We start from the raw sequence: 14,500 nt of genomic DNA on the forward strand, positions 1-14,500 counted from the left end.
TATTACCCATTACGGTATATTCATTCATAATTTCAAGAGAGCCCAGTACTCATATATTAATGGTAACTTGAATTTGTTGAAGAGAGATGGTCCTTGCTCTTCTAAACATCATTACCTGCTGCAAGTATTGCCTTCTTTAGCAACCACTCTCTCTAAGCAGGTTTTGCATGTTGGATATTCTTCCTCTACCAAGCCGAGATACCCGAAAAATTCCCCAGGGTGACATCAGGGGAGAAAACGTAGGGCTCACTGACTGTTCCCACCAACAGTGGGAGTGAGAGAGATCATGTCACTGTGTGTGTTGACAACAGCTCATCCCGTGATAGAAGGTTTTTTCGGTGTTTAAAATTTTCTTTTTACAACAGCGGTATATCGTCAAACTCAGAACTGGCCGATGATAATCCAAATGTAATAATCTTCTGAATTTACTCCCGATTTCTGCTTCCTGAGGCTCGTTCCTGCCGACCGCTGTCAGGCTATTGAATAGACAAACCTGAAAACCTGGACTCACCCATTTTTAGTTATATTTTATAATTTATATTTATTTATATACTCTTTGTTCTTCTACTTCTCCCTTTCATAATTTTGCTACTGAAAATTGGGAATTTCTCCATTGTGAGACAAATAGTTTTCTTATCTCATCTTAGTCTTTAAATCTGCAGCATCATTGCGGATTTTCAAATATATCCAGACAAGACTTCCCAAGCCATGATGTAGTTTAAGTTGAGCCTCATGAACACCAATTTAAATTGAAGTCGTCTTTTTTCAGTTTTAGCCATGCAAGTTACAAATCCTAAACTTGGTGACTTTAGTCTGATTAAGAAGACTTCTTGATGGGTTTTTTTCCTTCTTCTTTTCCCCCCAGTTTTGGCAAGAGATCGGCAGGCAGCCTGAGGCGTGGATGTGAGTGCATCGTCCTGGAACCCTCAGAGATGATTGTGGTGAGTCTCCCTGACCAAAATGTCTGTGGGCAAAGCAAATTTAACACTGTATGTGCTGGAATGCGTTCGCCGTTTGTGGTAACTGAAGTTTGATACAAAGATACTCAAGTGACTTTGTTAGGTAGAAAGACTGTTTTTGTCTGTCTGTTTACCAAGCTGTGAAGCGAAAATAGTCACGAAAAGGAAACAACCATCTGAAATTCATCTAAAAACTATCTTTCTATATAGCTTTTATCCCAACATACAACTGTTCAAGATAAGAGCACAGGAAAAAGACATGTTAGGCCTACTAGGTTGACAACAACAAATGCGCAGTAGGCCAGACTGAAGACTTTAAACGTCTGATGATTGGTTTGTTGAAAAGCCTAAATTGTCTTAAGAAACATTTGTTATGTGTATGGAAGGCTCAAAATAGAATCCATACATGGCAGGTTTTTATTTCACAGGTGGAAGATTAAATCACCCTTGTTCTTGTTGTTTACTTGAAAAATATATATGTGAAGTTGAAACTAATTGTCGATATTGAGAAAATGTTGACTGGTTTCGTTGAACATGACATTGCCTTTGTTTTTCAAAAAATGTATGGTAAATTTGTTGTGAAAGATTAAATTCTCTGATATTTGCAAAAAAAAATATGTATGTTGGGGCCTTAAGAATTCTAAATGTGTTTTGATGTTGACAAAACATGCTTGTTAGTTCATTGATGATGTTTGCAAATAAATGCAAGTATATTAGATTGAATTTTGACACAATGGTTCGTGAGGCTCATGTGAGGTGCTAAATTAACGTGGCTGTTTACAAGAAGGTTATTTTGAGCTATACAAGACTTAAAATTACACATGCTTGAACTGCAATGACTTTTTCCTCACCAAGGTTCTTCTTACTTCATGTCAGGTTCATGTAATGGTAGCCTGTCGAGCTTCTTCTCTCCGAGCTTTGGCGTGCAGTGCTACCAAATAACAGCTGGTCGGCAGCGAGTCAGATTGCAGCGGATCCCGTTAATCTCCCTTTCACATGCCGTAATTGCTGTGCAGGATGTGTGTTGACTGAACATTCGCACAGCGCACCCCCCACACCAAGCACATCCCTCAACCCCCACCCACCTCTTGTAAAAAATAACACTCACTGCTGCACACTCTGCTATTTGCTGCAATAGGTGCCATCCAGCCCGATAATTAGGATGTCTATGCTATGCTACTGCAATATCTGCAGATGATCCCTAACTTGGGAACGTTGGCGCAAAAACAAGAAAAAAATGTTCTCGATTTGCATGCACGGAGATTTGCAACCGGAGACGGTTGTCATGGTAGCGGAAGAGGGAGATTTCAGTGGCGTAATCCCGGTCGCTGTCGGAATGTGAAGTGGCGAGGAATCAAAAGAAAAAAGCATAAAGAAGACACAAGATATGAAGACCAGATAGATTCTGTTGAGAACTCCTTTCAGCGATTCGCATAAAAGTATGGCTTTTGTCAAGTTACTAAAATGTATGATAGTCATCAAAGCCTTGGACGGGGTCATTCTGCATGCCAATTCTACAATTACATCAAAGTGAACGGTACAATTTTGCTCAGGTCACACTCATCCGACCTAGATGACAGAATAGACAGGCCCAAAAAGCAACAAACTCACGAAGTAGCAGAAAGCAGTCAATGGTGAATAGATGACGTGAAATTATTCAGTTGAGCAAAAGATGGCTCTATTTGCAAAAAAAAAAAGATTGAAATTGCCACAAATTCATCAGGACTGAGACCTCCACGAGGGGCCATGTTTACTTCACATAAACCCGCTGTGCCACGGGATGTGTTTTAAGATATCCTTTATTTGTCCCACACTGGGGAAATTTACAGACTCCAGCAGCAAGAATGTGGGTAGAAAGAAGAAAGAAGAAAAAAACAAACAAACACCGTTCAATTAAGTGCAATATAAATACAAAAGGGATAAATCGCAGTGCTATTTACAATTGTTTTTCACATCATGTAATTATTATTATTATTATTGTTGCTATTTTTTATTCAGCAGCCTGACAGCAGTTGGTAGGAACGAGCGTCGGTATCTCTCCTTCTTGCAGCGTGGGTGTAACAGTCTCTGGCTGAAGGAGCTACCTAGTGCTGTCAGGGCGGGCTGGAGAGGGTGGGAGGGACTGTCCATCATAGCTTTTAGCTTAGTTAGCATCCTTCTGTTGCCCACCTCCTCCAGAGTGTCAAGGGAGCAGCCCAGGACAGAACTGGCCTTCCTGACCAGTCGCTCCAGTCTCTTTCTGTCCCGGGCTGAGATGCTGCCTGACCAGCAGACAATGCCATAATGGATGGCCGAGGCCACCACCGAGTTATAGAAAGTCTTAAGGAGCGACCCCTGAACCCCAAAAGACCTCAGTTTCCTGAGTAGGAAGAGTCGGCTCTGTCCCTTCCTAATCAGGGTGTCCGTGTTTGTAGACCAGTCCAGTTTGTTGTTCAGAAGAACACCTAGGTACTTGTAGGAGGTCACCCTCTCTATGCGCATGCGTGTCACTTCAAGGATTGACGCTCGACAATGTAGCCGCTGTTAGCCTCCAGATACGTCCTGGCCACTTAACTACCGCACAGCCAATGTGTTTATGTGAAGACAATTCATCAAAATTGAGGAGGAGGAGGGGAAGAGTGAAGTGCTGCTGCTCTAGGACAAGCCCATTCACCCCCTCTCTCTATCGCTTTTGCACTCGCTCTTGCGTTGGCTCGCTCGCTCTACGCCACGCACGTCGCAAGCGCAACACTAAGACAGGAGTATGCCAGGCAGTCAACACCGTATCGAAACACAAGGGAAGATGCTGGGTGGGGCTGTGAAGATGCATAGCCAATCAGCTCCCGGGATACATCCACTCGTGCTGTCATTTGTCGACATCGTTCTGGGAACCAATCATGCACCTTAAATGAGTGCCCGTTGGATATACGGTACAGGCATGTACAAAACCTCGGAGTCATTCAGCATTTTACGGTACTTTGGAAAAAAAACGATGTACTCAAGCCGCGATAAATGAACGGCAATTTAGCAAGGGATCACTGTACATAATGAAAGCTGTTTTTTACTTCATGTAAAGTATTTACATGCACCTCTGTTTTTAAAGTGCTCTATGATTGGAAAAGGAAATAACACACCCCTGTGAACCCGATTGAAATTCAATTTATTCCAGTTGGAATGGTTCATATGGTGCTAATATTCCATTTGATCATTCAATTTCATTCTAATCATAATATACAGGGCTCCATGTAAATTTGGCTATGTGTCATAGAGTCAATGAAGACTTGTGTTTATTTGGAGGGGGAAAAAAACAAACAAACAAAACAAATCCATCAGAAATTTGCTAAAGACTCTTAATTTTTCTTCAAAACATTGACGTCCACCAAATAACGCCTACGTATCTAAAGTGTCTGATCTTTTTTCCCAAAGCTGATGTTCACATTCCTACATAATTGTGGAAGATCACATTTTCAAAATTGTTTGTTCAGTTCTTTGAAGAAGTAATTTTCCCAAATATGTACGGAGAAAACTCTACATTGTCTTTGACGTTTTTTACTGAGCATTTTCCACAAGAGTGGCGTAAAGAAAATAGGAGAGGACACGTTTATGAGGGATGTGTTTTGACGGGATGCTCGTAAGGTGGGGTAAAAATCCTCGTCCCCCACCCTGGAATTTCCACTAACCATCTATTCTGCACGTTTCCCAGGTGGACTATATGGATGAGAATGAGGAGTACTTCCAGAGACAAGCCTCACACCGCCAATCCCGCCGCCGCTTCCGGAAGATCAACCAGAAAGGGGAGCGGCAGACCATTATCGACACGGTGGATCCGTACCCTGCCGGGAAGCCGCCCATAGCCCGGGGGTACCGCACGGTGAGTTTGGGGAGGAGGGGTGCACTGCTGGTTTTCATCTGCTTTTAACCCTCGCTCTGCTGAATCACTGCTGCTGTTGCTGCATTGTTGTTTATGCTGTTGTGGACGTTTTTGGAAGTAGCTCAGCTCACCCTGGTAGTTTTTTGTTGTAGTGGTTGGGTCTTCCTTGCCAGTTGATCTGTGTTGTTTGTTCAAGTGTCTTTGACAGATTTCCCTGTAGTTCTTGTGTTAGTGTGTTTGTGTATGGGTTATGATGATATCTGGTGCTTACTATACTCCCGCGCACACACACACACACACACACACACACACACACACACACGGATGTCTATATGTCTATCTCATAGCTTTCCTTCCAAGAATATCAATCCATCTATATTTTCAATCTCCTACTGAGATCCATCCAACCATAGTATGCATTAGAGTTGGAATATTTCTTTCAGTGCGAGTCTGAAGCCATTGCTTTCCTCGATATCCTCAATACAATGTATTGTATATCTCTGTCTGTTTGTCAATCTATCCATCCAACCTCCATCTATTCATCCAAGGGCACGGGAAGAATGTGCAAACTCCACACAGGAAGGAGCCGGTATTGAACCCACGACCTCTGCACTGTGAGGTTGATGTGCTAAGCCATGCTCATTGCACATGCCTTGACTCGGATACGAACCAGGTTATCCATTGCGCCACTAGCTTATCTTAATTCTCTTTATTTTTAAATAGCACATACTTTCAAGATGTAAGTTAATGATGGTTATAAAAGAGCTGCTTGCTGGTGCCATATGCTGGCATTTACATATGATCCAATGAGTCAACTAATTGTAACTACGGTGACCAGTTGACTTGCAAAATGGTCATAAGCCTGGTAGTTGACTAGCAAAACAGTAATTTGACAGGCCAACTATTTTAAATGCATAGCTTTCCTCACCTAATCCGTTTGTACATAAACTGTACATTTGGGTGTTTCTTACAGGCACTAAAATCATAGTGTTTGTATTTCTTAACTCTTTCAACCACTTTCTGGGAATTTTTAGCCCATTGTTAAGCCATACATGCCACAGAACGCGGGGGAATGTTGCTAACTTAGCCGTTAACTTGGTTCATTTGAATTTGGGAGCTCCTTTGTACAAACAGTAATCTGCATTGTACTGAACAGTACTGCATGGTGAAAACAAAATTTTGAAGAGTCGTCTTTCTTTCCTGATAATAGCAAGTGAAGCGTTCTCACAGTGTTGAGTCTGTGCACAGTGGCTTTCCTGTTGTGCACAATTTCACCGCATTCCATACATTCCTGGCATGGACCCGATTCCTCCTGAAACGCTGTGAACCCCCCCCCCCCCCCCCCACACACACACACACAGGCAAAGAATGCGGCAAAGGGCTGGGAGGCCGCGCCCTGCTTCCTAAATTTAGAGAATCATTTCTGGTCATGAAAAAGGTCTGCACTCAACTTTCTCATGGTCACTTTTTCCCGTCGCATACTGCCCTCAAGGGAGGAGAGAGAAGGAATGAGATAGGGCACCATGGCAACCAAACGGTGACGAGGAGAAACTGAGCAAATGCTAATCTCTCGTTGCCGGCTAATCTGCCGCGTTTTGGAATGTGATCTTGGAAGTCTTTGCGACGTTGTTGGAAGAAGGCAGCTGGGAATCCACGACACACTTAACACCCCAAAAAATGAAAATTTTCTTGTTGCGTTAGCCTTAAAATTACATTATGGTCTCACCCCCCCCCCCCCCCCCCCCAAAAACAGCAATACATTATCAATTGACACTGTCATCTTTTCTGGTTATTTTTGGAGTATTTGCATTATTCCATACATTTTAGTTTTTATTTTTCATTGCACATTTAAATGATCTGTTATGGTAATAATGTCATTTATCTTTTTGCATTTACTTAGGCCTTCATATTGAATCATATTCAGTTGAAGGCTTGATCACTCTCACTACATTTAAATTTTACTTCTCTTTTGAATGTGCATTGTGTTTGTTAGTGTATACCGGTAATTTGATTTTCATTTTGATGTTCGCGTTAAATGCTAATGGTACTGTTCAGCTTCATGTTAGTATTCACATCAATGCTAAGGCTGCTGTTTAGCATGATCAATTATACAATGAATAAAGGCAGACAAATATTTGATGACCAAGCTTATTTTAATTTTTAAAAAATATATTTTTGCATTTGTTCTGCCTTATCTGTTCGGGTTATTGACATTATCTTATTTCTATTTTTTAATTTCTTATATTTTAATTAATAATGAAAATAACTTCTTGTTTTGCTGTTGGCATTATCATCATTCATGAAAATAATCATTTATTCACGAGGGAAAACCCTGTTGTTGACTTTTGATTTTCATATCATTAGTGTGTGTGTGCGTTTATATTAATATATATATTTTTTGCTTCATATAATTCCACATTTTCTTATTGTTCCATGCTCAGTTCTCTGTTCATGGTACTTGCAAAGCTTTTTCAAAACGTTTTTTTAACTTCTCATCTCTCTTTTCGTTTCACATGGCTCCCAGGAATGCAATAAGGTACCATACGTGTCACTTCTAATCATGTCTTGTGTGTGCATTTCATAGCTGCATGTTATTAGCACCTATAGCACCTTTAATTAATACCTTCCATTCCATATAGTTAAATGAGCTCTCCACTTCTATTGCGGTTAAAAAATATCCACACATTTGTCTTAGCCACTTTCTGATTTGCACTGATGACTCGACTATTACCCCTTTCCCACTGAAATTAGTGGGTAGTAGTGATCCATGGTGACACGCAACCAATTGGCATATTGTCCCTTTCCCATTGACCAGCGGATGGCGATTCTGCCCCCCCCCCCCCCCATTCCACCACATTGCGTCTGTTTACGTCACCACGCAGTGATTGCGTAGATGATAATGCGACAGATGTCTTGGTGGTAAACAAAGCAACATGGAAGCGAGTGTTCTTTCTTTTATCATGCTTTTTCCCGTCCTCAAAATGGTCGAAAAGCAGCGGAGGATCAACTCTTTGCAACTGCTGAGACAACAGCTTAAGGGGCGATCTCCTAGCTTTGTTGTGGGGGCGTGCTAATTACGAGGCCGATGGCGCCCTATGTCATCACGTAATTACCGGGAAGTCCCGTGTTAGGCTTTCAAACTGCAAGCGGAGGTGATCACAACCCGCCTCCCATGGCGTGCTGGTGGACACTGATCGACACTGGCCAGTGAGCCTTTCCCACTGCCCAAAAAAGCGTTTTTACCTATGGTTTTGCGGCAGTGGGAAAGGGGTAGTGGGAACGGATGGCAACACTACGCCTGTAAGGCTTGTGGAGGCCAGGGAGATAATAGCAGCCGTTTAGCTGATTGAGACACGTCTCAATTGTTTCAGGCTACTAGTGTTGTTAGCCGTATGTGGGTGTGGTTATGGCATGGTTATCCATGGTGGGTAATGGTGGGTATCCATACTTGACGCAGCTGTTTAATGGACGCGCTCATGGTTTTTTTATGTCGTAAAACACTCAATATGAAATGTTTGTGTTTTAGAAGTCCCCAATACGAGCCCACAATCAAAAGTCACTCAGTACGTTCAATGATCAAACTTGTAGCATTTTGATGTTTTGAGAGTTACAATAAATGAATAAATAAATAGCCCCCGACAGGCCGGCTGATACGGACTCACTGACTGAAACAAATTTGGGTGGTCATGAATCACAAATTTCATAATTGGATGCATTAAAAAGGCAATGACCAATGCCCTAAAGTTGAACAGGAAGTTGGCCGTTTTGGTGTGTTGCCGAACTCCTGCCATTTTGATGACTTTTAAATACTGACTGGAAATGTGGAAATGTCGATACTAGCAGGACGCACCAAAGAATTAAAAAAAAAAGTACCCATGCCTGAAATTGAATAGGAAATCCTTCAATTAGGTCTGCCCATATCAGAGGCTTCCTCGACAGATGCACCCTCAACAGAACACTAAATTGCCCAAATCCACTGATTATAACTGATATAAACATGGGTATCATGGCTCACATCATCGTTTTCAGAGGGGTCTAGCACTTAGACCTGCTGCAAGACGGATGACGACAAATCTGCCGCTGCTCTATTTTTAGAGCTGTCCTTTGTGACCAACCAAGGCACGGCTCAAATACAAAAGCCGCCGCCGGTCTGAATATACGACGAAAGGAGTGCTTGGCTGTGAAAAGCAGTGTGATTGACTCGTGCTTTTCGTCAGACCAAGTATATAGCCGGTGTATTCTGTACTGTGGCATACATGTTTTTTTTAGGAAAAATGACTAAACTATGCAGATGCTGCTGCACACTCTTCTTCTGTTTGTGCCTATACATAGCACACATTCAAACGTTAAAGCCAGGATAGAAATAGAACAGTTATTTTTGGATGAGTGCCAAAAATGCAAATGAGGAGGGGGTGTGGGACTGTGATTTGGCACACATTTCTTATCCCGCCGCGCCGGCCTGACATTTGATGTGTGTTTCACGTTGCATTGACATTTAGCTGTTTTTTTTTTTTTGACAATATCTTTTCAAAAGGCTTGACAGATTACATTTTTTTATTCTGTGTGGTGGGGGCTCTGTAAAAATCACACTGTTATGACGCCATTGTCAGAAATGATATATATATATATACTGTATATATATATAATTTTTAAAAATGTTTTTAATTTATTTATTTCTTTACAAATTTGGCCACTGTGGCAAATGTTCATGAATGATATGTTTGTGAATGGTAGCGACAAACTGTATGCGACCAAATGGTTACTATATTTACAGTAGAGAATGCCAATAGAAGAATGACTAGTCAGTGGAATTGATTGTAGTAAAACACTACGCTTACTGGATATGCTGTATACAGATGGGAGTGTGAACAGCATTAGAATTGTATGTAGGCAATAATGAGTCTAAAATCAAGTTGAGAATTTCATTAACACCAGCAACGCTCTCAGTAGTTTGGTGACAACTATACACTGGGAATAGTCAACTGTATGTACCAATAAAACTATAAATGTGCCAATAAATAGTCGATAGACAAGCAATTGAGAATGAAATAAACACCAGCATTATTAGACTATGTATAAATATATGAATGGCAACACGAGCATAAATGGTCAGCAGCCTTGTATGGTGCAAAAACCTGCACATGCATCATTAAGTAGTCTATACATTAGCATCCATCCATCCATCCATTTTCCGAACCGCTTGATCCTCACTAGGGTCGCGGGGGGTGCTGGAGCCTATCCCAGCCATCTCCGGGCAGTAGGCGGGGGACACCCTGAATCAGTTGCCAGCCAATCGCAGGGCACACAGAGACGAACAACCATTCACGCCCACACTCACACCTAGGGACAATTTAGAGCGTCCAATCAGCCTGCCATGCATGTTTTTGGAATGTGGGAGGAAACCCTATACATTAGCAGTTGAGCGTTAAACATACACCAGCACAAACTATCCGCATTATAACCCCACCTAACATGCAGCGAGAATAGTCGGTGGCATTTTAATAACAAATATGAACGTGCCAATAAGTAGTCCATAGATAAGCAGTTGGGAATGAACTAACCTAGAGCAGTTTGACAGTATATTCACAAGGTTGCACACATTTTCTATCGCTGCTACGTTGACATGGCTAACAGTTGTGCTTCATTTAGCCCACTGCATATGTTTAAAGTCGTCCTCGCCTCAGTTAAGGCTGGTACATTTTTGGCCCATAGCAAAGTTAAACAACATCCGCTTCATGACCTAAGAGCACCTTGTTCCACGACCCTAATCGGAAGCTGCTAGTTACACGTTAACCTCAAACGCGGTGGATCGGAACTAGCTGCTGATGTGATGGATTTATGCTGCCAGGCGGCGGACGTGTGGGTCAGGACACACGGTCGCGCCCGCGTTTAACCTGCGAAGGGAGGGGGGAAAAAGTCGGCTCTCTGTGTGCTGAATTATTTCCAGGCGACGGCAGCGTGATGAAAACAGTGGTCTCCAGGGGACTGGATGCAGCCTGGTTTTATAACATATTTCTTGTGCTAATACGGTAGTGCTATTTAAATGTGGGTTACATCACTACAAACCTTATCTTTTGGGGGCCTTAACATGCCCAGAAAAATCAGCAATATTAGCTGGGTAAAATTGACATACTGATTTTAGGAATGGAGGATTTTGTGGAAAGTTAGGGGGAAAAAACATTGCCCCCCAACTCCAGGTTCACAGATTGCCACCAATTCTGCAGGGTATATCTATCATAAGAGGATGCAGAGTAAAGTCTCAAGGACCCGTACTGCAAATTGGATTGGATTGGATACAACTTTATTGTCAAATGTGCTGTATGTGTAACATACACAACATACAAATTGAACAGGAAGTCGGCCATTTTTGAAACCGAGATTTTGGGTGAACACGAGGGCTTTTACGAACCCTTTGGGAATTCATCCAAATGACAATTGAAATAGGACAACAAGACAAATGGTTTTGCAATTTTTTAAAGGTGCTATCTAAATAAAATGTATTATTATCCCGACTAACAGAAAACAACAATTACAACCTTTTAGAGAATTCACCCAAATCAGCCCCGAATGGACACAAACACCCGCGTCAAATTAATGTTCTTACTTCTTAGTCATGAGCAGGAGTCCGCTAAATCAAGTCCTGTATTTTCACGACGATACGGCACACCGTATTAAGAGGTGCAGTGTCAGTTTGGGATGCTATTTTTGTATTTAACACATACACAAGATTCACTGTATTAATGGACGCAGGCATGGTAAAGCGTACGCTATCTTAATAAATACGGTAGCATGCATGTGCACTAGTGTATAAAGGCACAGGGAGCAAAACTGAGTTCGGTTGGACTTTATTGAAGTATTTAACAATATATTCACGTCATTTATGTTTTTGGTCAATCCCTCTCCAAAAACCCATCAAAATCCTCATCTTCTGTTTCCAAAATGAACAGCTGGGCAAGTTCTCCATCTAACATGACAGACTCCCTCGCGTAATTGTCAGAGTCACTCTCGTTACTCTGCGGCTCCTCAGACATTATGCCGTCTTTTGGCCAGAGCACGACAAAAACAGCCTTATATGGCAGCCATACTCGGATCACACAACTATTACACAACTCAAAGAAACTATTGTAAATTTCCCCAGTGTGGGACAAATAAAGGATATCTTATCTTATCTTATTAGCCCGAGTGTCTTTGTTTTTGTCACTGTCCATTCCGCATGACATTTAACCGGTGGCTAGTCAATGGAAAACCATTAATTGGCTTATTTAGCTTTGAAAAAATGGCGGTGGAGGATTATTAAGAGATTTTGATATTCCAGAGACATGAGCCCCTCCTGCCCCCCTTGTTGTTGGAGTGGAGGTGATGTAATGATATGCTGGGCTAGCACCCCCCCGACACACACACACACACACACACACACTTGACCACCTGAGCTCTTTTTGTTATGGTTGTGAAGCATTACATCATGGCCGGGGGGGCTTTTGGGGGGATGGCAAGGGGCTCCACACCCCCAACCACCTCCAATTATCTGCTCGTAAGGCTTTGTCTGCCATGACGGCAAGCTCTAGTCTTTCTGACTGGAAGAGACAATGTTATTACTTTATCTTTTGTCAATAACTAGAACAAGAACAGGCCGCCGCCGCCCCCTCGGTATGGAAACCGTTTTCAATCCAATAAAATACAATTGCAAACTGATTATGACTTTATTACAGAGCAATTCTTGAAAATTATTGCCATCTGTCAAATAGTTTGTTGGTACCTGTTTATGCAGCATTTTTTTCCTTTAAATATCATTTCTTAATAAACTGATGAATCCTTGAGACACGCTGTTTTATTTAAAATTGTCAAAAACCTCGGAATTTCAGCCTCACTTCTGTAACGAAAAAAGAATGGACATTTGCAAACATCCGCGTTGACTTTGTAAAACAATTATCAACATTTTTACAAATTTTCTGACGTATTACAGGCCAAATCAGTAACTTAATCATGATTGTTGGTGAATTTTCTGCACCATGAATTTTAATTATGTACTGTTTTAGAAAAAAGAGATGGCATTTCACACTTGTTTTCCCCAATTCTTTGATTGATCGACAAAATAATGTAAATTAGTTCCAGCCCTCTGTGTGATTGATTTTGATGCTAAATACATAATTGTATGGTATCACGTGTTTGTGGCTGGTTGTACATTGATACAGTGATCCATACATTCATTTTTGCACATTGCTATGGGTATCACAACTCATAGAAACAATTGCTTTGTTTTAAATCTCGGGATCAGTCAACTTCTAAAATGCACAAGAAAAAGTGCAGAACTGCATGATGTTGCATGACCGTGGTTGGTCACATCGTATGCTCGACACTTGTATGTTTAAATTCTTGAAAATTGCAATTACGTTTGATGCAAAATGTGGAGAATTTGTGTGACGCTGCATGAATGCTGCTGGCTTTATGTTATGTCATATACCCGGATAACTTGATCATACTTTAATGCTTTTTAACCAGTTTTTTTTGGGGGGGGTAAATGAAAATTTACATTGTTTGTTCTCTGAGGCGAATAGTCACAGTCTTGTCCTGATAAAAATAGGATAGATTATGATGCTAAATGTGCAAAATTGATGTGGCATTGCGTGGTCATGGCTGGCTTCTCTCCGTCACATTGTATTTGTGTCGTATGGGACATTGTACTTTGACGAGATGGGCTTTTTTTATTGGAATTCATTCTGCTTGAAAACTAATCCTGCGCAGATTTCAAAAGGCTTTAAAGTTTGATGTTGGAAAAATTGGCAAGGAACTTCAGTGTTTAGCATGAATGAGCTCTATGGCTGTCCTTGCTCTTATGATGTAGTGTGTGCTCAGTCTCGTTTGGCCTTTCCACCATTTTGTTATTCTGCCAATGGCTGTTTGTTTTGGGAAAAACTCATTTCCATGAAACTGATGGATGGGACGTTGGCCAAGAAAAAATCCATTCAATTTTGGCGCACATCCAGAAAGTTTTTGACTTTTGTTAACATTGAGAGACGTGCCTTCTTTACGCACAAAAAAAAAAAAAAAAATAGTAATTTGGTGCCAATCCAAATTGGGATTGCTTGGCCTTGTTGGAGGAGGAAAAGTGGCAGTCTGGAATACCTCGATATCGTTCAGAATGTCATAAAAAGACCTCGTTCCACATCTGCCTAGTCCACATGGTTCAAATTTGGTAGCAATATCAAGTGTCTTCATGCATCTTTTTTTGGAGGGGGGCGATTGATAGCACAAGGACAACATTTTTAGGACAGGTTTTTATTTGAAGGACTGCCGGAAAAGATGGAAATGACTCTATAATGGTTGAATGTAAGAATTATTGTGTCTTTTTATTCATGAGCACTTGAGACTTTTGTGGGTCTGTGTTTTCATGATCGACATGCCATGAATTTTCGAAAATGTGGAATTACTGTGGTATAGTTTCACATTTTATCGCTGTTTATTACCGTCATTTCCGGACTATAGAGCACACCTGATTATAAGTCGCACCCACTACATTTTTAAAAGAAAAAACATTTTGTACACACACAAATCGCACCTGTCTATAAGCCGCAGGTGCCCGTATTGTAACATGAGACATTTGCAAAGAAAGACGGTACACAGAAAGAGGTTTCAACGTTTTATAATTTAATCTTAACTTTTCTTTGCCTGTTAACGCTACAGCGCGGTGGCA

At 41.3% G+C, this 14,500-nt stretch overlaps 1 protein-coding gene across 5 annotated transcripts in view; it reads left to right on the forward strand.

Moving 5' to 3' along the window:
• Window positions 1-14,500, forward strand: part of rapgef2b (Rap guanine nucleotide exchange factor 2b) — a 125,444-nt gene that overhangs the window by 58,040 nt on the left and 52,904 nt on the right. For all 5 annotated transcript variants that reach the window (XM_086106108.1, XM_086106111.1, XM_086106110.1 and 2 more), the window contains exons 5-6: window positions 866-941; window positions 4,642-4,809. In XM_086106108.1, the coding sequence (XP_085962234.1) occupies window positions 866-941; window positions 4,642-4,809 (244 nt within the window). The remainder of the gene's footprint in view (window positions 1-865; window positions 942-4,641; window positions 4,810-14,500) is intronic.

This window comes from Hippocampus guttulatus, chromosome 2, assembly GCF_054856545.1.
Source record: "Hippocampus guttulatus isolate MCC_2025c chromosome 2, RoL_Hgut_1.0, whole genome shotgun sequence".
NCBI classification, from domain to species: domain Eukaryota; kingdom Metazoa; phylum Chordata; class Actinopteri; order Syngnathiformes; family Syngnathidae; genus Hippocampus; species Hippocampus guttulatus.